Below are 27429 nucleotides of genomic sequence, written 5' to 3'. Positions count from 1 at the left end.
AGCAGCCGTCTGTGGGGTGGGAGAGCGGCTTCCCTGCCTCCATGGAGGGGACTCAGGACAGTGCTAGGCAGCTCAGGGCTGGGATAGAGCTTTGGAACAACCTCATAGGGATCTCCTTCAGCTTTATCAAAATTGTTCAGTTTTAAATCCAGCTCATGTTTCTGTCTTGTCTATAAGGGCAAATGCCAAATGCTTTGCTGGATCAAGATCGACTGTCTGGTGCTATCCAGTCGTGATGGTCGGGTGGAGAGGGAGTCTGGCTGGTGTGTAAGGATCACAGCAGCTTAATCTTTTCCTAGGAAAAGTCACCCAACTAAAAACCTGTTCTGGAACTTGCCATGCATGGATGTCAAATTGTTTTCTTTGCAAAATTTACGTTTTATCCCTTTGGGTAAAATCAAATACCAGCTGCGCTTGTGAGGTAAGTCTGTTCCTCAGTGGCCTCCCCCAACACCTGGCATCTAGTCCCAAGTCCTACCCATGACCAAAAGGTGCTGCCCTCCTGCCCCCACCCCTGACCTCATCTGGACCGTGCTGGCCTCTGGTCCATGGGTCTCCTTGCTTTCACTTCAACACCTCAAGCCTGCTCCCACCTCAGCGCCTTCTCAGCTGTTGCTCTTTCCATCCAGATCACGCTCTTATTCCTGAGCAGCCACGAGGTTCATTCATCCCTCTCTCTGTTCCCCTCATCAGAGAGGCCTTCCCTGACCGCTCTACCTAAAATGGCAGCCTTCTCCCACGTAGTTCCACCAGAATCTCCTTCCCTTGGTTCTTACTCCCAGTACTGACCACCACTGACCCCACATTTACATTCTCGTTTATTCTTTACCCCTGGTTGAATGTAAGTCTCACAAGGGGCCAGAACTTGGCTCTCTTCACTGTTCCATCACAGCGCTGGGAGAGTCCCAGGCACATGGGAGGGGCTCAATCAATACCTACTGAACCCATCAATCAACACATTTCTCAGGTGGACCCCCCCTTCCCGTCTATCCTGGGACTCCAGTCTTGGCGGGCAGAGGAGGGAGAGTTGTATTCTGCTCCTAGCACCCCTGCCTGGGGCCCTCTTTCCTAACTGAACAGCTTCTCCTTGATGGGGAGGAAGGGTAGCTGGACAGCAGAGCCTGCTCTCCTCTCCCTGGTGCGCTTCTCTCCCTGGACAGCAAAGCCTTTTCTCCTCTCCCTTCTTCAGGCTGAGGGCTTAGTCAGCTTCCCTCTGCCCCCTCCTCACTCTGAAGCTGGCTTTAAAGGCGTTTTGTTTGTTTTTTTAATGGGAGTGGGGAGTGCAGGTTATGTTCCCAAATCCCAGGTCCACTTGAGAATTCTCTCTCCAAAATCATGAAAGAAAAAAAAATACTGTTTAAAGCTGTCCACCAGAAAAACAAACAAACAAACAAATAAATAAATAAATAAAGCTGTCCTGGGCAGGACCAGCCTGACTTCTCTGATGCTCCCAGCTTCCATTTGCACCCAGCTACCCTCAGACACCCCATCCCCGTCCAATCTCTCTTGGAGGCTCTGCCACCCTTTCTCCTCTGTTTTGCCCCCACTCTTTGCTCCCAGAAACTCCCAAAGACAGTAATGGACAACTTTTGTCTGTAATGGGCAACTCTCTGCTCACACTTCTGCCAGCCCCAACCCCTCTCTCCAAGCATCACCTGTCCCTGGTCCCCTTCTCTTCACTGACCCAAGAGGAGACAGCATGCTGGGGATTGGAGCTCTTTATTTGGCAGCAGGGAAAGGAGTGGCCCGCTCTCACCAGAGGGGGAGAATACCAGGAGGCCTCCATGGGACAGCTCCCAGCCACGGGTGAGCAGAGCTGGGGGGAGCACCTTGAAGGAGGGGCAGAGCAGACACAGCTCCCAGCCTTCCTCATAGGACAGGGCATGGGCCAGCCCCTCACTCATCCTCCTCATCTTCTTCTAGTGGTGGCCGGTTGCGCTTGAAGAAGCCAACCTGGGGGTGCACAGGGGCCGGGGACAGGATATAAAGATCATCAGTGGGCCCCCGAGCAGCAGTTGAAGAAGCAGGCTAGAAAGCAGCCAGTCACAACGTCCTCTCCCCAGACCAGCACACTTAGATCCCCCTGCGTGCACAAATGGAGGCCTTCCCCATTCAGAGATAACACATGTCACAAGTTACTTGTTTTTAATTTTTTTCCCCCTGAATTTTTTAAAAAAGATTACTTATTTGAGAGAGAGGGAGAGAGAAAGCATGAGCAGGGAGGAAGGGCAGAGGGAGAGGGAGAAGCAGACTCCCTGCTGAACAGGGAGCCCCATGCAGGGGTCAGTCCTAGAACCCCAAGATCATGACCTGAGCTGAAGGCAGACGCTTAACCAACTGAGCCACCCAGGCGCCCTTCCCCTGAAATTTTCTTAAATATTGGCCGTTAGGTCTCTATGCGACTCAAGCTCACAGTGACATGTATTTGATGATGCATGATTTTCCCTAAAAGCACCACGACTTCCCAGGGCTTGAGCACTTAAGCGAGTTTGAGAACAGCCCTCCTGGCACAGAGGAGGGAGTGACCCCGCAGGGCCTCCCCAGAGGGTCTGCATCAGACTCAGGGAAGGAGTCCGGAGGTGATCCCTGTCCTCCTCAGCAGCCAGGGAATTCCTGAAGGCAGGGCTCCCTTCCTGGGACTCTTCCTCTCAGCGGGAAACTGGCTACAAGGCCTTAGGGATTTTAGGTGCCCCTCTCCCAGGGGTCTGTGGCCTGGGAGAGGTTCTCTGGAGAATGGCACTTACTAGTGGAGATGCCGACAGACCCTGGGTCACTATCTCTCTGCCTCCCTGTGAGGTCGGGCAGGGTCAAGCTTGTGCCCACCCAGGGACCCCAAAGTCCCTTCATGTCTCACCTTCCACATGGCCAGGACCAGGAGCGTGAGCAACACCAGGCCGCCAAGCACCCCTACCAGCACCCACCAGATGGGAATGTCCCGCTCCAAGGCGCGAAGCAGCTGCGTCTGCACCTGAGGGCAAACCCACATGTTTTCTCAGTCACCTTGACACCTGCCTCTCCCAAAGACTCAGACTTGTGGGCTGAGGACCCCCAACCAAGCCACCCACCTGTGCCACCCCTCAGACCCGGGGATGCCCCGCCCCTATCCTGTGGGGCATGGATGCTTGGGAAGACAGTGGGTCCGCAGGCCTGTACTCACCAGAGCTTCCCCACTGGGCAGGCTGAGGGCGGGCACAGCGTAGGGAAGGGAGGAGACATTGAACCAAGCTTGCGACTGCAGCACGAACTGATCCAGGGGCCTCTGAACAGGGTGCGGTGAAAGCCATTTACATGGGCCTGCTGGTCACAGGAGTCCTGGTCCTGGCCTAATCCAGTCCCCTCAAAAGTAAACCTTGCGCTCACTCGCTCTTCACCCCTTGCGGCCCCATCTGGCCCAGAACAAGCGTGGTCCCTGCCCCCATAAAGCCCCGCCCCAGAACACACCCCCATAAAGCCCCGCCCCTGGAATTCTCTCCGCCCCCTCGCCCCGCCCCCACCTGCTGGAGGCTGGACAGCTGCAGGAAGGCCAGCACCCTGACCATGGCCCGCTGGCCTCGTGCCATCTCCCGAAGCTCACACTGCACCACCGTATGCGGCCCCGAGTCGCAGCTCTAAGGGGATGCCTCATCAGTTCCCAGCCCTTCGGACCCCTCAGCCCTCACCACCCCAAGGACCCAATTGTAGAAAGGGGCAGGGAGGACAGGGAGCTCAGGCCACCCTCCCAGGAAGGGCTTCAGAATCAAGCTTCTGCCGTTATCTCTAAACGGGGCTGCTCACAGGGTTCCAGAGATGCAGGGAAAGGGCGGGAAGAAGGGGGTCATCATACAGCATTCAACACCCAGAATTTTTGTATCTCTGCTTTGGCATGTCTTCATTTTCTTTAACATACTGGGAACCTTTAAAGATTCAAGGACCCCCAGCCGGCCCCAGGCACAAGCCCAGCCCCACCCTTCATATTTACCTGCAGTCCACCCGAGGCCTGCATCACACCATGGGCCCCTCACCCTGCCTCCCAGAGCCTCTGCCCCTGTGCCCCAGGGAGGCCCCAGCTGGAGACCACGGAGCCTGCTCACCAGGAGAACTGGATCCCGAGGCCTGGAGGGCTGGTCAGACCCTGGCAGGGACGCCTGTCTTCGCTCCCGCTTGTGACGCCCAGGGGAGGTAGGGGAAGGGCTGGGGGTAGGCAGCCTCCAGTTCAGCTGGGGAGGCAAGCAGTTGGTCTGAGCTCCACTCATCCCGCCCCCCAACTCCCGGAGGGGCTCTGGTTGTGGGTGGGCCCCACCCACAAGTCTTTCTTTCACCCAGGCTCTCACCTTGTAGGGGTTAGGAGTGGGCTGGGGGGAGCACTGAAGCCCCCCCTGGGGCTGTATGTCCAGGATGTAGAGCAGGTCAGAAGGCTGGGACTGGCCAGGGAGGCAGAGGCTGAGCCGGAGGCCACTCGCAGTGCCAGGGCCGTTGTTGTGGAGCTGGCAGGTGGCGGTGGTCAGATGTCAGGTGGCTCAGCACCCATGGCGCAGCTCCTGGGCCCCTCCCCACCCCAGCCTGGGTCCCGGAAGGCCCTTCATACCTCGTAGGTGTGCTCCACTTTGGGGCCCCAGATGTTGGAGCTGTTCTCCCTGTTGTCTTCTTCAGCTATTACCACCAGGGAGGCTGGAAAGGAGTTCCTGTGGGCCCCGAATCCCTCCAGGTGAGCTTGATCAGCTGAGTCACCTGTAGGGGTTCCCCCAAGGCCCTGTGAAGCAAGGGTTCTGCCCACCATCTCCCTGATCTGTCCCTGGTCTCACCCTCGAAGCTCCACGTGGGCCTCTGCCCGGACCGGGACATCCAGCAGCACAGCCTCGCTATTCGGATTCTGGCTGTTCTTGCTGGAGGAAAAGGGAAAAGAAGAAGCCGGTCAGGGACACCAACCCAGTGGACATCACAACTCTCTGGGGCAGGGCCAGAATTTCAGGCATTTGGGGAAGCGCTGACTGCACAATCAGCACGCCACACTGAAGTTAGACCCGGGAAAGACCTTCTAGAGCTCCAAGACTCAGAAACAAGTCTCTGGGGAAGAAAGGGAATGGGGAAGTCTTCAGGGCAGACGTTCCAGAAGATCCTTCTGGAAGGAGGGCCTCTGAGAGTGTCTGCATCAGGATCAACCAGGGGAAGGGTGGTGGGTAGGAATGTTCCCCAGCCCAGTACCTTCTGATCTGCAGCCAGAATGACACATGATCGCCGGCCTCTTCCAGGTTCTCCACACTCACCAACATTGTGATTCCTATCTGAGAGACGGCGAGGGCCAAAGTCACAGCCCAGATGCCCACTCTGGGCAGCCTTGTCCCATTATCTCAAAAACCCACTGAGAGAGGGAAAGCCACTGGGCCAAGAACACAGGGAGTGTGAGGACCAGGATTCCCACCCAGAGCTATAGGACTCCAAGCCCAGCCCCTAAAACTCGGCTGTGTCTGAGCCCCTGGTGGCCAGGACCCAGCATCCACGCCTTGGGGCCTCACCCGGGCATTCCTCTTCATGGGGTTGCCCAGCTCACACAACACCATCTTGGTCTCATTCTCCTTCTTCTGGTTACAGATGAGTCTCTCAAAGCCCTTCAGGGAGGGAGTTTCATGAAAGAAGATGGTTGGGGTATCTTATGTATATGTAAGTGCTCTCGGAAAGTCCGGAGGGGGCTTGTGTGCCGGGGTGGAGAGGTGGAGAGTTCCTGCTAACACCTAGCTCCCAAGCCATTTTCATTTTGGGTTTTAGAACAGCCCTTGGATTTTATGCTATTAGCAAATACTCCTTTTCCCAATTAAAAAAATAAATAACAGTTTTTACAACCATGCCTAAGAGAAGTGGGGCCTCTCAGCTGCGAAAGGAGAGGCAAGGCTCTTGCACCACGCAGGTCCCTGGGAATGCCCCCGAGATGGGGCCTCACCTTGATGTCGCTGATGGCCCGCATGTAGTGGGCACCTGCGGGCAGATGCACGGCCAGCTGGGCTTCGTAGGCTCCCTCGCCCTCATTGGCTGCAACCATCCGCAGCTCCAGCACGTTATTGGCTCCGATGAGGAGTGGGGACCCCATCCTACCGGGAGAAAGGAGTAAAGCGGAGGAGGCCTGGCCCCGGGCCCAGGGTCTGGGTGGGGTGAGGGGGGCGGCCCCAGGTGGTGAAGGGGCATCATGGGGCCCACGGCCTCCTCACATGCTGGCGGAGAGCTGGAGCTGGGGCACACACACGTCATCTTCCCCACAGTCCAGGATGATGCGGGTCTAGAAGAGGCACAGCGAGGGGTGCGGGTGAGTTGGGGACATGTGAAGTTTGGGGGTCACATCAGGGCCAAGGGAATTAGAAGGTCCGAGGATGAAAAGGAGTTTGGAGCTGACACCACGGCTTCAAGATCTACATCAGGGTTTGGGACAATGTCAGGACAGTGACTTCGGGGTTTACGGGTTTGTCGGAGTTGACAGGTGACATGAACCACACATGGGGCTTGGAACAGGGTTTAAGGAATTTTGAGACTTGGGGGTTTTCATTAAGGTTTAGAGAAGACATTGGAATCGCTTCTCGGCCTTTTGGCTAAGATCAAGTGTGAGAAGACATTGGAGATGAGTGGTCACATCAAGGTTTTGGGGATCCCATTAGGAATTGGACACTAACCCTAACCCTGACTTTCTGGTAGAGGTCCTGCCCCTCCATTGCCCGTTTCCCCCCAGACCTGCTCCTGGACATGGGTGTCTCCGTGAAGCACGACAGCAGGGGCTACTCCATCCTTCCTGGGCTGCAAGGACACATTAAAGCTGAGCACGATGGGACTCAGCTTGTCCCGGAAGTCGGCCTCGTCCTAGGGAGGGGACAAGAGTCAGAGCAGGCACCCTGCCAGACATGTCCCATTAACCACCCCCGTACCCCTAGCCCCAGGCCCACAACCCAGGGCTGGAGGAACAGGCTTGCACACCCAGCCCTTCCCATCCCCCGCCTGGGTGTACTCGGAGGAAAGCCATGGTGGTATGACAGATGGGGCTGTGTCTCCCGCCCAGGTCCAGACGCAGCATGGTGTCCACCAGTAGAGAATTCAGCAGAAGCACCCGCCGGCCCTGGCGGGGCTTCTGCCGGTCCAGCTGCAGCTCAGCGTTTATGGCTGGCAAGGCGAGAGGGGAGGGTCAAGGTCTCCCAGGCCAGCCTCCAGCGGAGCCCAGACACCCCTCCCTTCCGTTCCCATGACGACACTAGACACTCACGCAGCTGCTGAGGAATGTTGTGCCCAGTGGCTCCTACACACATCTGTATGTTAAAGCTGCAAAGATAGGATTTGGGCTCAGGAGCTAGGGCCCCTGAAGGTCCCAGATCTCACCCGGCCCATCCATGCCCTCTGCCTCCTACCAGGTAACGCGCTTCTGGGTCTGGGGCAGGACACAATTTTTCACAGCAGGATTCAGTGAATCTTGTACCAACAGCCGGACACTGGCCATCACCACTGGCTGAGCTCTGGCAGAATGGGGGGAGGCTCGCTATTGTGGACCCTCCTGGCCCAGGAGCCTTTGATGGTGTGGACCCTCCCCCACGGTCCCCCTGGAGCCAGCGCTCACCTGTACACAGCCACCTTGTTGGCCCCATAAGCTCCCACCAGTAGGTCTACAGATGGTGGAGGGATCAGAATCACCAGTTAGAGGAGGCTCGGGGTCCTCAGGGGTTCCCACACCATTTCCCCCACTGGAGTTTTGACCTACCCCCCAACCCCCAGCCTCCCAGCCTCCCAGACGGGTCAGAAAACTCAGTGAGGCCTAGGCCCCTGACTGTGTCTTTCAGCATCTCCGGCTAATACCCAAGAGCCCTTCTGGGCTAGCTGGAGGCATTCCAGGGGTACCTGGGTATCCATTGTCATCGATGTCTGTGGCACCTCGCAGGGAGAAGCCAAAGCCAGAGCCTGCTGGGAAGGGGCTGTCCAGGATCTGGGAGGGGCGTGAGCTCAGCCCCTCACTCCCACCCAGGAACACCAGCACTTGGCCCCGACCACTGGGACCTCCATAGGGGGCGGCCACTGCAACATCTGGAAGGAGCAACAGAAGGGCAATGGCCGTTTGCTACCATTTTCTGTTTTGTTATCCAGGTGGCCCCAAGCTCCCTCTCCCACAGACTCCAGGAGACCAGCAGAGGGATGCAAAATTCAGTGTCAAGGAGGCAGCTGCCCTTCCCTCCAGGAGTTTACAACTCAGAACAAAAGAGACCCACCAAGTAGGATGATTATAAAAACAGTAGCAGCCCTTGGTATCTATTGAGGAAAATATATTGACATGATTTCATTTAATCCTGAAAATTGGGCACTATTATTCCCATTTTAGGTGAAAAAACTGAATCCCAGAAGATTAAATAACCAAGACCTATTAAGTAGTGGCCCCCTTTTCCCCTAGGGAACTTCATCCATTTCTTTCTCTCCCTCCGTCCCTCCCTCCCTTCTTTCCTTCCTTCCTTCCTTCCAGACTTTATTTATTTAGAGAGAGAGAGAGAATGCGTGTGTGTGCTAGCAGGAGGAGTAGAGGGAGAGAGAGAATCCCAAGCAGGCTCCACGCCCAGCACAGAGCCCAACTCGGGGCTCTATCCTGTGACCCTGAGGTCATGACCTGAGTCAAAATCAAGAGTCAGATGCTTAACCAACTAAGCCAACTGAAGGCTCCCCCCTTCGCCCCATTTCAAGTCCACCATGCGAACTCAGAGCTACACTAGGGGCTTGTCATCACTAATAACTTTTAAGATCACTCTTGAAAATGTATTTGTTAATTATCATAATCTTATTAATTTGTAAGAATTCTTTACATGTGACAGGAATAAGAACTTTTATGTATATGTTTTAACTGTCTTTCCTTTGTCTTCTGACTTTGTTTTCTATGGACCTTTTTTCCTTTAAAAAATCTATTGATTTTTCTGATTGAGTTACATAGAATTCATCCATATAAGACCACCCTGACCAGTCTCATTCCCAGGCTCTGGGCCTCCCCTCTCTCCTGATCTTTAGCATCTTTTTTTTTTTTTAAAGATTTTATTTATTTATTTGACAGACAGAGATCACAAGTAGACAGAGGCAGGCAGAGAAAGAGGGGGAAGCTCCCTGCTGAGCAGAGAGCCCAATGTGGGGCTTGATCCCAGGACCCTGGGATCATGACCCGAGCCGAAGGCAGAGGCTTTAACCCACTGAGCCACCCAGGTGCCCCGCACCCTAGCATCTTTAAAAAAATTTTTTTTAATTTATGTATTTGACAGAGACAGAGAGGGAACACAAGCAGGGGACGAGGGAGAAGCAGGCTTCCTGCCAAGCAGGCAGCCCAGCGTGGGGCTCAGTCCCAGGATTCTGGTATCATGACCTGAGCTGAAGACAGATACTTAATGACTGAGCCACCCAAGCGCCCCTGACCTTTAACATCTTCATCTCTTCCTTATTTCTGACCATTCGATCACCCCGGTCATATCCTCTGCCATCTTACCCCATTGTCAGTCCTCAGCAAGTCTGGCCAGACCTCGGCAGAGGGGGCCCCAGGGATTCCTCGAAGCCCATGGAAACTAGGGATCAAGATGCTGCCCAGCTGTCCTGAGGGGGTTCTGCTCAGCCCCCTCTCCCACTCTGCTCAGCACCTATTTCAAACTTTCTTCAAGCTCCCAGTCCCCTACCTCCTTCACAGAGAGAAGCAGTCCCACTGTTGTGGTGTAAACGCAAACCCACTTTCCTTAACTCCCTGCCACCAGGCTAAACAATCCCAGCCCAGCCTCACCCACCGAGCATCACAGGGACCCTCCTGCAACTCACTTCCCTCACCACCCTGTTTCCCCACCAGATCATGTCCTCCACATTCAACCTACTTCATCTGCTTTGAAACAGAATAACCTTCTCTTGAGCCTCCTCTCCTTTCAGGAATCATTTCTTTCTTCCTTCCTTCCTTCTTTCCATCCTTCCCTCCCCCTCCTCCCCCCCCTCCTCGTCCTCCCCCCTTTTCCCCCTCCCCTCCCCCCCCACTTCCCCCCCCCCCCAATTCCTCCTCCTCCCCCTCCTCCTTTCTTTTTGTCCTTTCACAAACTGGTTGCGAGAGCTGTCTACACTGGCTGCCTCCAGTTCTTCACTTCCATTCCTGACTTTGCCCCATGGCATTCCGACTTCTGTGCCTACCCAGCCCTGAAACCGCTTCCTCTCATTGTCACCAATGACTTCCTTCTTGCTAAAGCCCACAGAGACTTCTCCAACCCCATCTAATGATGTCTTTCAGAAGCATCTGGAGCCGCTGACCCCCTTCCTCCTGCTCAGAGCACTCTCTTCCTTCAGCTCAGGGCCAAGAGATCTCCTGGTTTCCCTCCTACTTCTCTAGACACTCCTGTCTCCTTTCTACACTCACTTCCTCTAGGAGTCCCCTAACCACTCTTGCTCCCCAGGGCTTTGTCCGATGCCTTTTCTTACTTCACAGATGCTGGGGACCTCATTCTCCCTCCCGAAGCCTCTGTCTCTCACTTGGAACTCTTTGGTGCCAGTAGGGAAGGCACATGTGGTTTTTCTCTGGATGTCTGCCTAATGCTCCCAAGTCCTTCGAGGTCAAACATGCCCAGGGCTGACCTGCTGATCTCCGCCCCCCTGCCCTCCCCTTCCCAGTCCCGCTACTTGGCCTGAGTTCCAGGCAGTGAAGGCACCACACCCCCTCAACGCCTGGCTTTCTCTTTGCTCCACATCCAGCCACCCATCAAGTCCTAATAGTCCAGGTACTAAATACCTGTGAAATCAACCCATCTCTAACCAGACCGCCAAAATCCACAGCCAGGTGGTCACCTTCTCTTGCCTGGATGGATGCAAACAAATCCTAAGTGGTCCTTTTCAACTCTTCTCCCCAAAAGCCCGGTTCCCGGCTCTGGCGACGCTCTGGTCAAATCCATGATCTTTGTTACAACTGTTAACCATTTCACAGCAAGTGCGGCTCCTCTCTTCCCTTACCGTTGTAGCCATCCCGGTCGAGGTCGCCCAGGGGTGCAATGGCTGAGCCAAATCGCCCGTAGAGCTGAGTGCCGGTCAGCAGGAGGCTGGGGGCGCCCAGCACGTGGTGACCTCGAGGCTGCAGGAACAAGTACACGCGCCCCACCTCGGCCAGTTTGTGGTCAGCGCGGCTCTCCATGTACAGTGGCGCGCCCACCAGCAGGTCATGCCTCCTGCAGGCCAGACGGGCAGCGCGGTGGGGTGGGTTAGGGGGATGATGCGGGCCTGAGCCAAATCTTGCCCATTCCATTCTCGCCCTCCCGCTCCCCTCGGTGGTTGTCATGTGGGAGTGGGCAAGGAAAGGAGGAGACCGAAAGCAGTCAACCCCTCTGATGACTGGGGACCCAAAACGGGTAGGGATGGGGCGCCCCTCACCCGTCTCCGTTTACATCAGTGACGGTCACCGAGTGTCCAAAATACGAAGCCATCTACAGGAAGAGGAGGCATACTTAATTCCTGCCCCTAGACCGTCACCCTCTCTTACACATTGCCCCTCCCACCCCTGGAATATTCTAGGGTTCCAATTCCCCAGCTTCGGCCACCCCCACCGTGGCGGGCCTCCACCTGCTCTCCATGCAGCTTGTGCAGCGTCTGGTGGTACGAATTCAAAATTTCCACCTGCACAGAGAATGCAAGGAGCGCCTCATTCTTGCTCCCCAGGAGAGCCTCCCGTTCCGTTGAGAAAAGGCAGGAGGTTTAGAGGGCTTGTGAGGCTGAGGAGTGGGGTCAGGGGCTTTGGGATGCCCTGTGGCGGGACAGGGGGCACTCACCGCTCCCAGGGTCCAGCTCCAGGTGGGGGCACCGAGGACATACTCTGGGGAGAGCCATACCCCAGTGAATGAAGTCCTTTGAACCTACCCACCCCACCTCCCACCCGCCATTCTGCAACCCAGGGGAGACTTCGGTGCGGGGCTTGTAAGTGCTCCTCCCTGGGTTGGGGTTCCCAACCTTTGCCCCTAAATGGATTTCTTGCCTGTAGTGTTGAGATCCCCGTCGAACTCTCCCACCGCCACCGAGTACCCTGAAGACACAGCACGAATTACTCTTTCTGAGAGGGCGAAGCAGGGAGAGGGCCAAGGGCCAGGAAGAAAGGGTCTCAGGGACCACCCAGGCCAAACCCTGCATTGTGTTGATGGGAAAACTGAGGCCAAGCCCCGCCCTAGGCCGCGCTGCGAATCCAGGGTGGCAAAGGTAAGCAGGGGTATATGGGACTTGCGCCGTAGCGGGGAAGCTGTGGGCGCAGAGGGTGAAGGCGCCTTAGGTGCTGAGTTGGCCTGAGGGCGCTCCCGCAGGGGCAGGACCCAGCCGGCAGAGTGCGCGCCGTGATGCTTAGAGGGCGCGGGGAGGCCTAGAAGGGAGGGACCGGGATTACCCCGGTAGCCGTCCTCGTACTCCGGCTCGTAGGAGTCCAAGGTGAAGCTCTGAGAGGCCACGTGCCACAAGAGGGTGCCTGGGCGGTAACTCGAGACGATAGTGGCAATGGGAGCCCGCGCCAGCAGACCTAGGGCGCGAGAGACAGCGGGTGTGAGGACCCAGACTCCTGGAGTCTCCCCAGGCCCAGAGAAGGGAGGGAGGTGTACAGATGGTCAGGTACCTAAGAAAAAATAGCCGCCAGGGGCCCCAAGCACCAGCTCTCCAGCCTGAAAGGGAAGCCCTGGAAGTGAGAAGGAACCCTGCTTGGGAGCCGCCCCCACGCCGCTTGGGCTCCCTTCTCGCCTGAGTAACTACGGAGCTGAAGCCCGCTTCGCAGCAGCGCCGGTCGTCTATTGGGGGAGGGAAGGAGGAGGAGTTAGCGAAGGGGCGGATCCGGGAGTGTGCGCGGGCGTCGGGCCCGGGGCGGGGCCGGGGTGGGGCGTAGGAGTTGGGGGCGGAGCTGAGGGGGGCCGTGGGTGGGCGGAGGCCAAATGGAGAGCAGCACTCACTAAAGCCGTTTTTCTGGTAAACCTGGCTCATGGTGTTAGCCCGACAGGGCGAGTACTCCGCGCGGGCGCCGTTCTGGAGCTGAGCCAGGAAGCAGCCACCTACGGGTGTCTTCTCAGCCTCTTCGGTCTTTTCTAGGGCGTTCCAGTGCTGCCAGGGGGCGCAGGCCTGGAGCAGGGCCACAGGAGAGTGGGGAACCAGCGGGAGTCGGGTCCCCCCCCTGCACGTGTCCCTGCCCCCGACTGCTCTCGGTGCCCCGTGCCGCAGCGCCCACCACAATGTTGTCTTTCCAGCTGACCACCGACGCCCCCAGTCCTTGCCGGGACTTGAAGGTTTGGAAGGTGTAGGAGCCTACGTGTCGGGTCTCATCATCTGGAGGGCACAAGCAGGGTGCGGCGCTGAAGCACGGCTGTCCACGCCCCCTGTAGCCCCTCCTTTTCCCTCCTTGCGCTGGACTCACTGAGGTCGAAGGGCAGCAAGGTGCACTGGCTGCCCTCGGCCTTCCAGGGGCACAGGAACACGCCGCCTGTCTCCTCCTGGCTGGGGCCTAGGGTCCGTGGGGCGCCCACCACGATGGCCACTCTGCGTAGGAAAGCTGGGTGAGCGCGGGGCGAATCCCGAGGTACCACATGCCCTGGCGCCTGCGCTAAGAGCACTACCCAGAAGGGCTGTGTGCCTTGGAGGGCACCGGATCATCTTCCCTCAACCGGACATCACAGACCGTGGAGGTCAGCCTGTTGATGTTATGGCCAGGGAAACTGTCTCCCAGAGGGGAAACCACGTGCGTAATTTAGCAAGTTAAGGGTAAAGCTGGTACTATAACCGTTTAGTTTTGTTTGAATATGAAGAGTTTGTCATCCTTGCTGAAAAAGATCTCCTAAGGTCTGCACACCACCCACACTCCACATCCCACACCCTTGTGCCCCACACCATAAGTCAGGGGTTTACATGCTCCCTGAAATTTAAAACTGTTACCAGATACCTTCCTGAGAGCTAGGTTTAATGGTGATTAGGGAAGCTACTGAGCACCTCTAAAGTGGGGGTACTGATATAACTGAGGACCTTAGTAGATGTAAGTTCAAGTCATAGTTCTACCATATATAAATTGGGGACAATAATGCCATGTTTTATTTTTTCTTTCTTTCTTTCTGTTTTTTGTTTGGTTGTTTTTTGTTTTGTTTTGTTTTGTTTTGTTTTTGTTTTTGAGCTCACAGGATGTTTAAGTAATGCCTATGAGGTCAATATCTGCAGAAAGAAAGGGAACAGAATGCCTGTGTGGCTCAGTCAGTTGTGTCTGCCTTCGGCTCAGGTCAGGATCCCAGCGTCCTGGGATCGAGTCCCATATCCAGCTCCTTGTTCAGCAGGGAGCCTGCTTTTCCCTCTGCCTGCTGCTCCCCCTGCTTGTGTGCTCTCTCTCTCTCCCTCTCTCTGACAAATAAATAAAATCGTAAAAAAAAAAAATCTTAAAAAAAAAAAAAAGAAAGGGAAAGGAACAGGAGTGGGCAGAGAAAGGAGTATGATGCAGATTCAGGCCCAATGACAGGTGTGGCTCAACATCCTAGGAGCTCTGGAGCTAGAAGGACCTTTCAGAACAATCCCAAGTTGAGGTGAGAACATCAGACCCTTCCACCTCTCTCCTCCCTCCACACTCCTCATTGATCAGCCACTGGTTGTAGGCCACCTTGGAAAGGGGACTTTGGGGGAGGTGACTCTTCAGCAGAGGAAATCCCCCAAGAAGCAGGTACTTGAAGACTGTCTGCCATCCCCAGGGGTAGGCATCCCAGCAGCTACCACAATAAGTCACTCATGCAGGGTAGTTACTATAAAGAGAAGGAACCAGGACTCTATTCTTGGAAGTCTGATTTTGCAGCTGACTAATTCCAGCCATGAATGCTCCATTGTTTCTTTTCAAATATTTGTAATTTTGATGGGAATGAGGGGCATGGAGTAGAAAAGCAAGGTAGGAGTGGGGCAAGTCATTTTAAGACATGTGCTCCTCTCTGTATTTTGAGGAGACCAAGGTGGCATAGGTCATACAACTGAGCCTTGAGGGAACAATAAGCCATCAACTTTTATCTTCCCTTTGTTCTGGCTGTAGCGTTGGTGCCCACCTCTGCATGTGTGCCCCTCCCTGACACTCTAACCTGAGTTAGTTCCTGCCAGTATTCCTAAAAAGAGCTCACTCTGAAATAGAGCCTGAAAGTCTCTTTGCTCAATCTCTAGGTAACAAATGGGGAGCTTGAGGCTCCCAGAAGTGGTGATGGTCTCTCCCAACACCCAGACTTCAACCCAGGCTCACCTCCCATGGTTGTCCTTGTAGAAGTCCAGTGAAAACCCAAAGTGGCTGCCATTGGGGCCTGTGTACAAGGTGAGTTGCCTTGGGTCCAGGTTCAAGGCCCAGGCCGGAGGGATGGCCCCAGGTCCCAAGAGCAGCTGCACCCACTCCAGAAGCCAGAGGGCATGAAGTGGATACAGAGCTCTGGCCATCTTCCTTCTCCCACAACCTCCTCGGCAGGAATGGACTAGCTCCTTCCTCTTCCTTTCGGTCTCCACTGCAGGAAGGCTTTTCTTATCAAACTGGAACCCACTTGCTGAGCAGTAGGCAGAGGAAGGGGCTATAGGCCCTGGAACCATATGGTTTCTTGGATTGCAGGGAAGGGGGTGAGGCCACCCTGGGGGTGGATGCTAATGGCTGAAAGGCATGACTCTTCCCTTTTCCTGAGAGTAGTTTATCACTGAGTCCTATTGGTTCTGCCTCTTAGCTATGTCTCTTGAATCTTCACATTTCCACCACCACCACGCTAGTCGAAGCCACCATTCCTTTCTGCTTGGGGTGGTGTAACCGTGAACTGGTCCATACACCTCCACTCCAGCCACTTTACAGCTCTTTGTCCCGCCTCACAGCTGCCTGCAGTGCTGTGGCCCACTGTGACTTGGTCAGCGGTGGAGGAAGGAGGAAGCTGTTGTCCCTTGATAAGACTTGAGGCTGCTGTATCCTTTTGGATAACGCACTTACCCACTTCCTCTTTCAGGGTCTTGGTCAGCCATATTGGTGCAGCAAGCTGCTTTACTCTCCCTCCATCTCAGGCCAGGTCTTAGTGCCGCCACCACAGTGCAGCCGGGGCTGGCGAAGGGGAAAGGAGATGCGGTTAGAGCGCAGTCCAGGTTATTCTGGCTCACAGGCTCTGGGACCAGACGCCAGCTGTTCAGCTGAAGGCAGACCCTCCACTGTTTCTTGGGTGACAGAGCTCTTGTCCAGTCAAGACTTGATTCTTGTGGGGTCATTGCCTAGGGGAAGCCTCCCTCGATTTCCCCAGGCTGGCACTCTGCAGTTGACACATGTGGGCACAGCCCTGATCACGCTGTTTAGTCATGGTCCATTCATGGACTTGCTTGTGTCCATGACTCACCCCCTCGAGAGTAAGGTTCCTTTCTGCGGCCGCAGGGCCTGGCCGGGAGTCCTGCACCTAGTAGGCATTGCTGACAGACGGACTGAACGGGAGTGCGCCCTGAGGGTAGACGATACAAACGCAGAGTCACACAGTGGAAAGAGAAGGTACGGTTCTGAGCAGAAAGGCAAGGTAATTTTCTCTGGATGACAGAAGAGGAGTGTCAAATCTTACCGGCACTACAGGTCTTCCCCCAGAAAGCAGGTTCTCAGGAGGGAAATTCAAGAGATCTGATCCTGGTCAAGGAAGACTGCTGCATCCTCCTTTTGCTCTCTATTTTGTAACCAAACTTAACCACCATCTTTATCCCACCCAAGGATCCTTTTTTTTTCCCCCCTAAGATTTTATTTGAGAGAGCGAGCATGAGCGAGGAGAGGCAAAAGGAGAAGCAGACTCCCCGTTGAGCAGGGAGCCCAACATGGGGCTCGATCCCAGGACCCGGGGATCATGACCTAAGCCGAAGGCACACACCTAACTGATTGAGCCACCCAGGTGCCCCCTGCCCAGCTATCCTGTGCCATCCCGGAACCCTTTCAGCTTCTCTGTTCCCCTCATAATTCACCACCTCAGCACCCAGCTCAAAATCCTATCCCTTACTTGATTCGTAACTGGATGTGGTAGGGAGGTACCCAAGTTAATTCAAAGCTTTGGCGCCTGGCTGGCTGGTAGGACAGTGGAACCATCAGCTGAAGTTGGAAATAGGTGAAAGCTCTGATTTGGGAAGGGAGAGAAGTTTGGTATTCGAGAATTCGGTTTCTCAAGGGTGTCCCTTCCGAGCCAGGGCTGGGTTGATCTCCCTTCTGAGACAGTAGCCGTGGAGTGTTGATCTGTTGCTCCCACTTTCCCATCCCATCAACCCTGAGTCCTAGAATTCCTCAATGAATCCAAAGTTTTGTTAAGGCTTCATTAAGTCGGTAATTATTGAATTTCTGGAGCCCCTGGTGGCTCAGTTGATTAAGCATCTGCCTTCAGCTCAGGTCATGATCCCAGGGTCTTGAGCTCAAGCCCCGCCATTGTGCTCCCTGCTCAGCAGGAGGCCTGCTTCTTCCTCTCTGCCTGCTTCTCTGCCTACTTGTGATTTCTGTCAAATAAATATTTAAAAAAAAATTATTGCATTTCTATGTGCCTGGCACTGAGCTAGGTGATGTGGATACATAAAAATCCTTTATCATCTTTGATGCTTCCTTGCTAAATCCTTGCATAGTCCGCAGTTAATATTTTCTTTGTTCATATTTAAAAATATAGTCAAAATGTTTACTATGTGTTCAACTTTATGTAAAACACTCTAAGGGACTTAGAAAGAATAAAAGAATAAATAAAAAAATAAAATAAAAAAAGAATAAAAGAAGTGTTAAGAATCAGTTCTTTTCCTCTCTGAGCTTACAATTCTACTGGGAAGCAGGAAATATAAAATGATCACACCCATTCTTGAAAGCCAGTAAGTTCACATGGAATGGGGAGTTAGATCCTGGTGAGCCCAGCCAGGAAAATGCTGCAGTAATTCAGACAAGAGCTGATAAAGGGGAGGTGAAGGTATTTCTGGCAAATAATGGAAATGGTTGACGAGGCCCAATTTAGTATCAAGGGTGCAGGAGAGGGAGTATGTCCGTGTTCCTGCTCAAGTGGCTGAGGCAGGGAGCTCAAAGAACCTTACTGGGATTATAGCCACACACATCTCCCCCTACCAGCGTTCTCTGTAGGCCAGTCTGCCTCTTTCACCGCACCCTGCCCGCTCAGAAAGTCACTTTTATTTCCTAACATGCCTTCTTTCTGGGCAGGGATTTTGGTATTTTAGGAAAATAGGCAGATCTTAGCATCCAACCCAAGGTTCAAATTGAACAGCTTCCCTCCGGCCAAGGGGAGCTGTATGAGAACAGGAAAGACACAGACATTGTACTACTCCTTCCTGAAAGGCTGAGGGAGAGAGGAAAGCTTCTCACTGTAAATCTATGATTAGCTTTTGATGCTTAACTTTCTCTGCTTTTTGTGATTTTTTTTCTTAAAACAGAAGAGTAGATAGAGGCTTTTGCACATTTCCTTTTACCAGCTAGCTTTCAAGCACTGCAATGTACTATTAAAAGGTTAAGGAGAACAGAAGACTGGTAGGGTATACAAAACTCCACTTGGAAGGCAAAGGCCAGGCAGGTGACTTGTAATCCCATCACCCTGAAGTTCATCCCAAATTCCAAAAATCCAAGCCAGAAATCCCAAACCCATTTAGTGAGCACCTACATGCCCTACGTTCTACCGCATATAGATTACAGATCTAAACTGAGGAAAAAAGGAGACACGGAAGAGAATTCTTGTGGGAGAGTGGAAAGGAGGTGCACATTCCAAGACACCCACCTAAGACTGAAAGAAAATTAACCGCGATTATTTCCTTCTACAGCACAGTTTTCCCCCTTTACTCGGGCAGCCTGTCGTGAGCAGCTAAATCCCAAACATCATAAGCAACTCATTCACAAGAATCCATTTCCTGATCACTTCACAAAATGTTACTGGTGACCCGTAACGCCATCCCTTCCCAGTTTGAGCGGATGGGACAACAATCACCACAGACTCTGCCACGTTTCCACAAATCATTGGTTTATTAGAAAGTTCCTTTCCCTAATTTTACAGCATATATATCTCTATCATATGTGATAAAGTTAAATACAATCTGTAATGCTTGTAAGTAAGGATAGGTTATTTTTTCTTTTTTTTTTTTTTTTTAAGTTTTAAAATCACTGTTCTGAAAGTTACAGAAAACTGCCCCCTGGAAGGGAGAGAGGCAGCCAGAGTATGGCTCCATCTACAAGCTAATGGGAAGCAGCACAAAAGTGTTAATACTGTATTATTTAAATATTTACATGGGCTGAAAGCAAAGAAAATGAGTCCCTTCACTTCGAACAGGTGATTTCATCTTTCCAGTGCTAGTTATCAAGAGTGAGGCTTCTGATCGGAGGAGGAGCCTGAACAGGCAGGAGGCTCAGTCACGATCCTTGTTTGCCCAGCACTTGCTTCTCATAAACTCAAAACCTTTTTTCTTTTGGGAATCTGAGAAGAAAGGCAGAACACAGAGCCTCGGGCCAAGTAAGCAGGGTTTGCTTCTTCCTGTCCAGTGACCACCCAACCAATTTTAGCCACAGGAATACGGAGGGAACTGCTAACTGCACCCAAGATGAGACCTGCAATATAAACGGGTCAGTGTGTTAGGTCTGAGAGCCCAGGTGAAAGGCAAGAAGAGGAAGAGGAACTGAGGTGGTACTTTCTCTGGTAGGTGTCATGGAAGGAAAAAAAAAAATCTTCACTGCTTCAGCAAGGCTGGGCAGAAGGCATGGAAACTGTGAAGCAAAAGAATCTGCAGTATCTCTAACTGTGCTCGCCTCCCCACATGAGAAGGAAGAAACTGTCCCAACTCTATCGTCCTCAAGTCTACTTCTTCTTCAGTTTCTAGCCAACCCAAAAGGCACATTAACCAAAAAAAAAAAAAAAAAAAAAAAAAAAAAAAAGTCAGAGGGGGCTAAGTACTAGGAAGGCAAACAGACTACCTGGAGCAAGGCACCCAGGAAACCCAGGAACCCCCCCCGCCCCAGACAATCACTCTGAATCTCACTGCTTCCGGAGAATAAAGCTCTCGAATCTCTCCTTCCTCCTCTGTGGGTCTTCCTGTTTCTCTGTACAAAACTGCAAAGCACGAGGGAGAGGTCTTAACTGAGGATCCCTCTGACACCCCCAGCTGGCTGCTGCCCATTAGTTCAAAAATCCCAGTGCTGGGGGCACCACTTACTGCAAGTTATCTAAACGTTTCGTCCCAGCAAAAGATGTTAAACAATGTTCTTTTTGTTTTAACATTTTTATAGTTCATAACTTCAAAAAATACATGAGCTTGATAAAATATACATGCTTAGTCATTTTTGCATCTAGCAGAAAACAGATACTTTATTTTTTGTTTTCATTTTATAACCTTTAAAGTTTCTTAATTCAACTAGGGCAAACATATTTACACAAAGCCACCAGAACAAGGATCACTTAAAGAGCTGGATGTAAAAAATATTATTGCAGTATACTACAAATATGGAACTTTTTAATATGAGCTACAAAAAGCAGCATTTACGTTTATAGAGTTCAGTGCAATTTTTTACATTTAAAAAAAATCCTATAAATTAAGAAGGAAACATCAACATGACAGAAGAAAATACACCCTTCAGACACATGAGCTCCTCTCTGGGGAAGCACACGGGCGACTTTATGTTTCGCACAGCTTCTATTCATGATAGGATCTTCTTTTTCTGGGATATGCAGGTATCTCTTCTGGGATGAGGGACATGAGGAAAACAGGGCCAAAAGTGTGGCTCTCTGTGTGGGAAGTGGATTGAATAACAGCCTGAGTAACATCTGGTTCCAGGTCAGACTCCCTTTCCACCTCACCCGGGATAGCACAAGGTCTCCAAGGGATGGTCAAAGACACCGAGTGGGCAGGACCAGATGGACAAACTGCCGGCCAGAGAGGAAGAGAATGTTTAAAAATTTACAGAAGGGAAGAGCAGAGGATAAAAAGTAGAGGGAAGAGTATCCAAACTTGACAGTTTGGAGATGTTGCCGCAGAGGGGTTAGGAGCACTTACTGGTGTTCCCTAGCTTGGAGACACAGGAGAGGAAGGGACAAACAGAAAGGGGGAAGAGGGGAAAAAATCCCTGATAGTAAAACCCAAAGCAAACCTCAAATCTAAAACCACCCCTGCAAGCCAAAACTTGATTCTTTGGCTGTCAGACACTGCCCATCCCAGCTGGTACTTGCTGGTATTAATGGCTCAACACCCCCGAGGGAAGATACATGGGTCGCCTTCCCTGGCCCTACCTGGGCTCCCATCCCACAACTCATGTGCCATGGCTAGGCGGGTGCTGCAGGTCCTGACCTGAGAAGATGGGGTGGAGTAGCGGGTGAAGGTGGAGGGCAGTGGCAGCTGCCGCAGCAGGCCGTGGAGCAAGCAGCGTAGGGTAGAGGGCAGCGTGCGGGACAGGATGGAAGGTGAAGGGCCCAGGATGAATGGCTGAGGCAGGAATTATATGGATGGGATGGCTAGCGAGGAAGGTGGCAGGGTGACCAGGGATGATTGAGTGAGTGAGGTGGGACAAGGAAATGGGGGTTAGGTGGGGCTGGGGGATATGATGTACTTGGGCAAGTGGCTGGGGATGCGGGTGGGGGTGGATTCCGATGGCAGCAGCAGCAGCCGCCGCGTGATGCTGCAGGATGGCATGCTGAACAGTTGTGATCGAGGTGGCAGAGGCTGTGGCTGGCTGCTGGATGTGGATGGGCTGCAGGGCCGGAGTGGCTGGGGCCAGGGCAGCCGAGGCGGGGAAGGCCTTTACTTGCTTAGCCAGAAGCTGCTGCTGGATGTGCTGCTGCGCGGCCTGCTGGAGCTTGCTGTACTTCTCCATCTCCTCGGGGGTGAAAGTGATGGGCTGGCTCTCCAGCGGGGCCAGGGAAGCATCCTCAGCCCCATCAGCCGACTCAATACTGGGATCCCCACTGGGAGGTGCATAACTGGGGAAGTGCTCAAGGTCTGGCGCTATAGGCAGCAAGCTGGATTCCACAGGGCCTGGCTGACTGCCACTATCCAAGGACTCTAGGGTGTCCCCGTCGCTGGGGTCAGGGAGGTAGTTATGGGAGATGGTGGGGTCCCCGGAATAGCAGTCCGAGTGCACTGGGGTGCCTAGTGGAGCCACAGGGTGATCAGCAGTAGCTTCCTCAGACTTTGGCTCTTCTGGGGATGGGTCTGATAAGGGGCCAGCTGTTTCCTCTGAAGGGAACTGATGTCCAAATGGGGCATCGCTACCCCCTGGAGGCCCTTCTTCTGTCTCTGACTGTTCCTGCTCTTCCCCTCTTTCTAAGCCAGACTCTTCACATTTCTTGGTGTTGGACTTTCGGGTAGCTGGGAGCTTCCCTATCAGTGGAAGGACAGGCTTATTGCCAAGAGACGGGGGGAGCTTGGGCCCAAAGTAACCTTGCGGGGGGTCCTTGAGCTTGAGCCCGGCTTTATTAGGGGTGGCCAGCACCTCCTCGCTCACACTGGGTTTCCTCTCTACTTTCCTTGACTGGATCTTCTCCAGCAGCAGCTTGGCAGTGACAGAGTTCTTGTCTTCGGGGCTACAGTCACCTTCTAACCCCCTTCCTGCACCAACACTGCTGTTCTGGGAGGGCGGGCCTGTCCCTTTGCCATCGTCTCCTCTGCCATCTTCTTTCTTACCGGGACCTTCTCCCCGGCCTGATCGGAAATAGTGGGGAGACTGGGAGCGGTAGATTTTAGAGCGGATGAAGTCTCGACGACCAGAACGTCTTTCCTCGGGGCTTTCGTGACCCCATGACCCCTTCCTGGAACCCGATCTCTGGGAAGGGCTCCTGGTGCTGCGGCTGCGGTCACGGCTGTAACTTCGGCTCCGCTGCCAGCTGTGGGCCGTGGTGCTGCGGCTTCTCCGCTTGCTCCGGCTGCGGCTACAGCTGCTGCTGCGGCTGCGGCCCCGGGACCGCGAGCGCTCCCTGGTGTGACTCCGAGAGCGGCTCCGGGACGGGCTGCAACTGAGGCTGTAGTCATCATCGGAAGAGGAGTATTTGTGCCGTTTGGACCGGTGCTTGGAGCTGGCGTAGTCGGAGTCGTCAGAGTCATGGGAGCGCTTGGAGTGTCTTCGAGATCGGTCACTATAGTCGCTGTAGCTGTCATCAGAGTAGCTGTGCTGTCTACTGTAGCAGCTCTGGTCTGAAGACGCATCTGAGCTACTTGAGTAAGAACGCCGGGAAGAGCGGTGTGAGGAATGGTGTCGGCCCGACCGGGAGCGGCTACGGGAATGCTCACTGCCTGAGTCTTCCTCCTCTTCCTCCTCCTCGCTGTACTGGGATGGAGACTTTTGGTGTAGCCGGTGCGATGAAGCGTCATCGCTGTCCTCATCTCCACTACTGCGGCGACTCCGGTGGCCGGACCGGCTGCTCCGTTTGGCGCTAGCTCTTTGCGGGCAGGATGCAGTCAGAGGCTCACCTCTGTGTTTCCGGCCACCGTGATCCTGGGAGTCGCCACCACCCCCACCTTCATCCTTCTTGCCACTGCCCCCCTCTTCAGCCGGGAGGGGCCTCCGCTGGGAAGCATCTTGAGCTCGCCGCCGTCGTCTGGGCGGTGCAGGGCTACCACTCCCAGGGGGTTCTGGTTTGGGTCCCCGTTCAGAATCTGCCGGAGCTGATGACTTATTCTTCTTTCGTTTTCGTTTCTTGCGCTTCTTAGACTTCTCCCCAGACTCTGTCTTAGAGCTTTTCTCTTCTGGGTCAGCCTTGTGTTTCCGTTTGTGTTTGCTTGACTTTTTGTGCTTCTTTTTCTTTTTGTGTCGGTGGGACTTCCCAGATCGTTCTTTCTTGCTAGGAAGGCTCCTCCCTGTGTCCTCTGTCTCTGACCCATGGCTGCCCCCAGGTTCCTGCTTATTCAAACTGCTAAAGCCAGATCCTGAAGCAGGTGCATCCACTCTGCCTCCCGAGGAATGTTCTACATTCTCTCCCCCCTCCTTGGTTTTATTTGGCTCACCAGCATCAAGGCCTTGAAGATGGTCCTTTGAGGAAACTCCTGCATCCTTTGGTTTTTCTGTCCCTTTAGCTCTGGCATCTTTGTTTCTTGAAAGTTTAAAGTCAAAGTATAAAGGGTTACAACTGTATGAAATGGAGGGTTCTGCCTTGGTAAAAATTAAGAGTTCTGATGGCCACTGGAGGGCAGTGCTTTCATCTTTGCTCAATACCGGAAAGAAGGGACCAGTAGGATGTTTGGGTCCCTCCTGGCTTTCTTTCCCTGCTGCGATGATCTGACAGGTTTCTTTAGAAGGGTTAGACTCGCATATTTGGTTCTCTGAACCCTTCTGACTTGGACTCTCTACATTCTGCTCACTTACATCCCCTCCTGAGGCCTTCTTTGTCTCAGCTTTGCTTCCAGGCTCTGAGGGCTCTGTGACGCTGGTTGCCGTCTGTTGCTCGGGGACTTCATCAACTGTCTTCTCTGCTCCTTGGCTTGCTGCCACCTTGATACAGCCTTTAGGCTTGGGAGAACTGCTTTTTTTGCTCTCTAGGGCATTCTTTGGGTGTATACTATTATCACCTTCCATTTGTTCACTGGCTCTCATAAAGAGTAGGAAGGGGAAATTTGGTTTTACTTTGCAGTGTGCTGGGGGAATGTAGTGGTAATACTCTGGCTCTGCAGCCCCAGCTCCTTCTTCTCGCTTCATTCTTTTTAACTTAGATAACGTTGAGGCAAGGGACCCTCCATCCTGAGGGTCTTCATCTTCTTTTTTACCATCAAGATTACTGTTACCGTCAGAGTCTCCCATCTTCTGCAGTCCTTGGTCAGAACCCTTCTCATCAGCTTTTGTTCCATCTTCAGAAGTCCCTTCCTCTGCATGGTCCTTGAAAACTGATGCTATTGATTCGAGTTTGACAGGAGCCTTCTTGGCAAAGGAAAATGACACCCCCAATTTTTGTAGTGGAGTCCCTAAATTATTCTTAATGCCAAAGCTGATGCCTTGGGAGGCTAACCCAGGGGCCTGTGCCAGTCCAGTGGTATTAGTGATTTGTACTGCAGTGAAAGGGCCTCCTTTATCTGTGGAGAATTCAGATCCCAGGCCACAAGTGGCAGCAGCACTTGTGCCACTGTTTGTAGCTGATTCATCTTTATCATCCTCTCCACCTTCTTCATCTACAGCCACCGTGGTTGGTCTGAACATGGGACCACTTCCAGGTGCACTACACAATGGTTTAGAAAAATGAAAAAAAAAAAAAAAAGTTTAGAGGTACATTTCATAATTCTTTTTTTTTTTTTTTAAAGATTTTATTTATTTATTTGACAGAGAGAGATCACAAGCAGACGGAGAGGCAGGCAGAGAGAGAGATAGAGGGGGGGGGAGCAGGTTCCCTGCTGAGCAGAGAGCCCGATGCGGGACTCGATCCCAGGACCCCGAGATCATGACCTGAGCCGAAGGCAGCGGCTTAACCCACTGAGCCACCCAGGTGCCCCACATTTCATAATTCTTATAGAACACTTATCTCTGGGGCACGTGGGTGGCTCAGTGGGTTAAGCCTCTGCCTTCGGCTCAGGTTAAGATCCTAGGGTTCTGGGATCGAGCCCTACATCGGGCTCTCTGCTCAGCAGGGAGCCTGCTTCCCTCTCTCTCTCTACCTGCCTCTCTGCCTACTTGTGATCTCTGTCAAATAAATAAATAAAATCTTAAAGAAATTAAAAAAAAAAAAAACCACTGATCTCTTACGTTCCACCGTTCGTTGTAGGTAGGCCTCAAAGACACTAAGTGGTGGTTGTTTCCTAGCCCTGTGCTAAAAAAAGAACTTGATCTGTGAATTTAGGCAAAGTCTCATTCTCTTTTTCTACTAACTAGGTGTATTCCCAGCACCAGTCAGTTACTACTATTTCTTCTAATCGGTCTAAAATTTAAGTGAAGCTGTATCACACAGCTCAAATACTCTGTTGTTACCACCTAGTAAAGGTGACCTGCCCTGTATCTGTTTTGTTTTTTTTTTTTTAAAGTAAGTTTGTTTGTTTGTTTTTAAGTAATCTCTATATCTAAGATAGGTCTTGAACTCACGACCCTGAGGATCAAGTATTATGTGCTCTTCCAACTCAGCCAGCCAGGCACCCTTGTTCTTCTTCCCTACTGAAACATGCTACCCATCAGTGTGCCATCAAACATATGGCTGAACATCTACTCACAAAGGTTGTATTTCACTCAGCTAAAAACCCGCTAATTTCCTCCATATTTTTAAAATTTTATTTTTAGGGGCTCCTGGGTGGCTCAGTGGGTTAAGCTGCTGCCTTCGGCTCAGGTCATGATCTCAGGGTCCTGGGATCGAGTCCCGCATCGGGCTCTCTGCTCAGCAGGGAGCCTGCTTCCCTCTCTCTCTCTCTCTCTGCCTGCCTCTCTGTCTGCTTGTGATCTCTCTCTGTCAAATAAATAAATAAAATCTTTAAAAAAAAAAAATTATTTTTAAAAATGTGGATATGGGGGGCCTGGGTGGCTCAGTGGGTTAAAGCCTCTGCCTTCAGCTCAGGTAATGATCTCAGGGTCCTGGGATCGAGCCCTGCATAGGGCTCTCTGCACAGCAGGGAGCCTGCCTCCCCCCAACTCTCTCTGCTAGATAAATAAATAAAATCTTTAAAAAAATGAAAAATAAAAAAATAAAAGTATGGACACTTTGAGTTTAACATGGTCAGAAACCCCAACCATACTATTCCCTGGTGGTCCATGGTTAGTTTATCTGTTTCGGAAACTAAGAGTCTGTGTCTATTTCTTGGGTACCACACTAAAGCGTTTGCTTTGGTTTTGTTGTAATTTTTGGGCATTCTGTACAAGGATCATGATGCTATAAACACTTTCCCAGCTTTGAAAACAGGAACACGGAGGAGCCTCAAAGCCAGTGTTTTAAACTCATGCCGTGTCTGAAATTTTTACAGTGTGTCAACTATTCATCTGAGGTATTTTTCAAGCCAAATTCAGGAAGTGAGGAGAATTACGTATCTGTTTGGATGAAGTCTTTTTATCTGATCCCTGGCTACTCGCTATCCTAAACTCAGAGACTAAATATATTTGGATAACGTGGTATCCCTTGCTATCTAGACTCTTGCTAATGGAAGATAGGAACCCAAAAGATTTAAATAGCAAGAGACACTTACGCTGTGTCACAAAACCTACCCCACGGCAAAGAGACCCTCAAGTTGAATAAAAACAGATCTTATTTTGTTCTTTTGCTTAGTCTTTGACATGTTAACTGCTTCAACAACACTTACTATGGGGTCATGAATTCATTCTGGGACAATGAAATACCTGGTGATGGGTCAAAACCTTTTTTACTCTCTCAAGAGATTACTTGGTCATCTTTTAACTGCTTACTTATAAAACTGAGAACTACAAGTCACCTCTGAAGAAAAACATATATTAAAATATGCCCCAAGGGCGCCTGGGTGGCTCAATGGGTTAAGCCGCTGCCTTCGGCTCAGGTCATGATCTCAGGGTCCTGGGATCGAGTCCCGCATCGGGCTCTCTGCTCAGCAGGGAGCCTGCTTCCC

The 27429-nt window shown here is 52.5% G+C and overlaps 2 protein-coding genes across 6 annotated transcripts in view; both read right to left on the bottom strand.

Moving 5' to 3' along the window:
- Positions 1–1714: 1714 nt before the first annotated feature.
- Positions 1715–15398, bottom strand: LOC111158126 (integrin subunit alpha 2b). Of its 2 annotated transcripts, none has more exons than XM_022519993.1 (30): positions 15200–15398; positions 13361–13482; positions 13175–13272; positions 12903–13068; positions 12697–12743; positions 12575–12620; positions 12353–12481; positions 11954–12001; positions 11751–11794; positions 11545–11598; positions 11356–11408; positions 10942–11153; positions 7843–8025; positions 7565–7610; positions 7359–7463; positions 7217–7272; positions 6965–7116; positions 6694–6819; positions 6180–6247; positions 5915–6062; positions 5493–5585; positions 5182–5261; positions 4782–4862; positions 4565–4661; positions 4311–4463; positions 4071–4196; positions 3495–3608; positions 3158–3259; positions 2855–2968; positions 1715–1953 (listed from the first exon to the last, which is right to left on the bottom strand). In XM_022519993.1, the coding sequence occupies exons 1-30, from the start codon at positions 15385–15387 to the stop codon at positions 1897–1899; spliced, it is 3108 nt and encodes a 1035-aa protein (XP_022375701.1). In that variant the 5' UTR covers positions 15388–15398; the 3' UTR covers positions 1715–1896. The 2 variants fall into 2 exon arrangements, with proteins under 2 accessions (XP_022375701.1, XP_022375702.1); XM_022519994.1 differs by having other exon boundaries at positions 12897–13068; positions 15200–15393.
- Positions 15399–19846: 4448 nt separating this feature from the next.
- The window catches only part of LOC111158121 (G-patch domain containing 8), a 108172-nt gene continuing 100589 nt past the window's right edge, over positions 19847–27429 (bottom strand). For all 4 annotated transcript variants that reach the window (XM_022519984.1, XM_022519985.1, XM_022519986.1 and 1 more), the window contains one exon: positions 19847–25097. In XM_022519984.1, coding sequence (XP_022375692.1) covers positions 21209–25097 — 3889 coding nt within the window. In that variant the 3' untranslated portion in view covers positions 19847–21208. The remainder of the gene's footprint in view (positions 25098–27429) is intronic.

Source organism: Enhydra lutris, unplaced genomic scaffold (genome assembly GCF_002288905.1).
Source record: "Enhydra lutris kenyoni isolate GAN:26980312 unplaced genomic scaffold, ASM228890v2 scaffoldscaffold57, whole genome shotgun sequence".
NCBI classification, from domain to species: Eukaryota; Metazoa; Chordata; class Mammalia; order Carnivora; family Mustelidae; genus Enhydra; species Enhydra lutris.
This window is presented reverse-complemented; position numbering and strand designations above follow the sequence as displayed.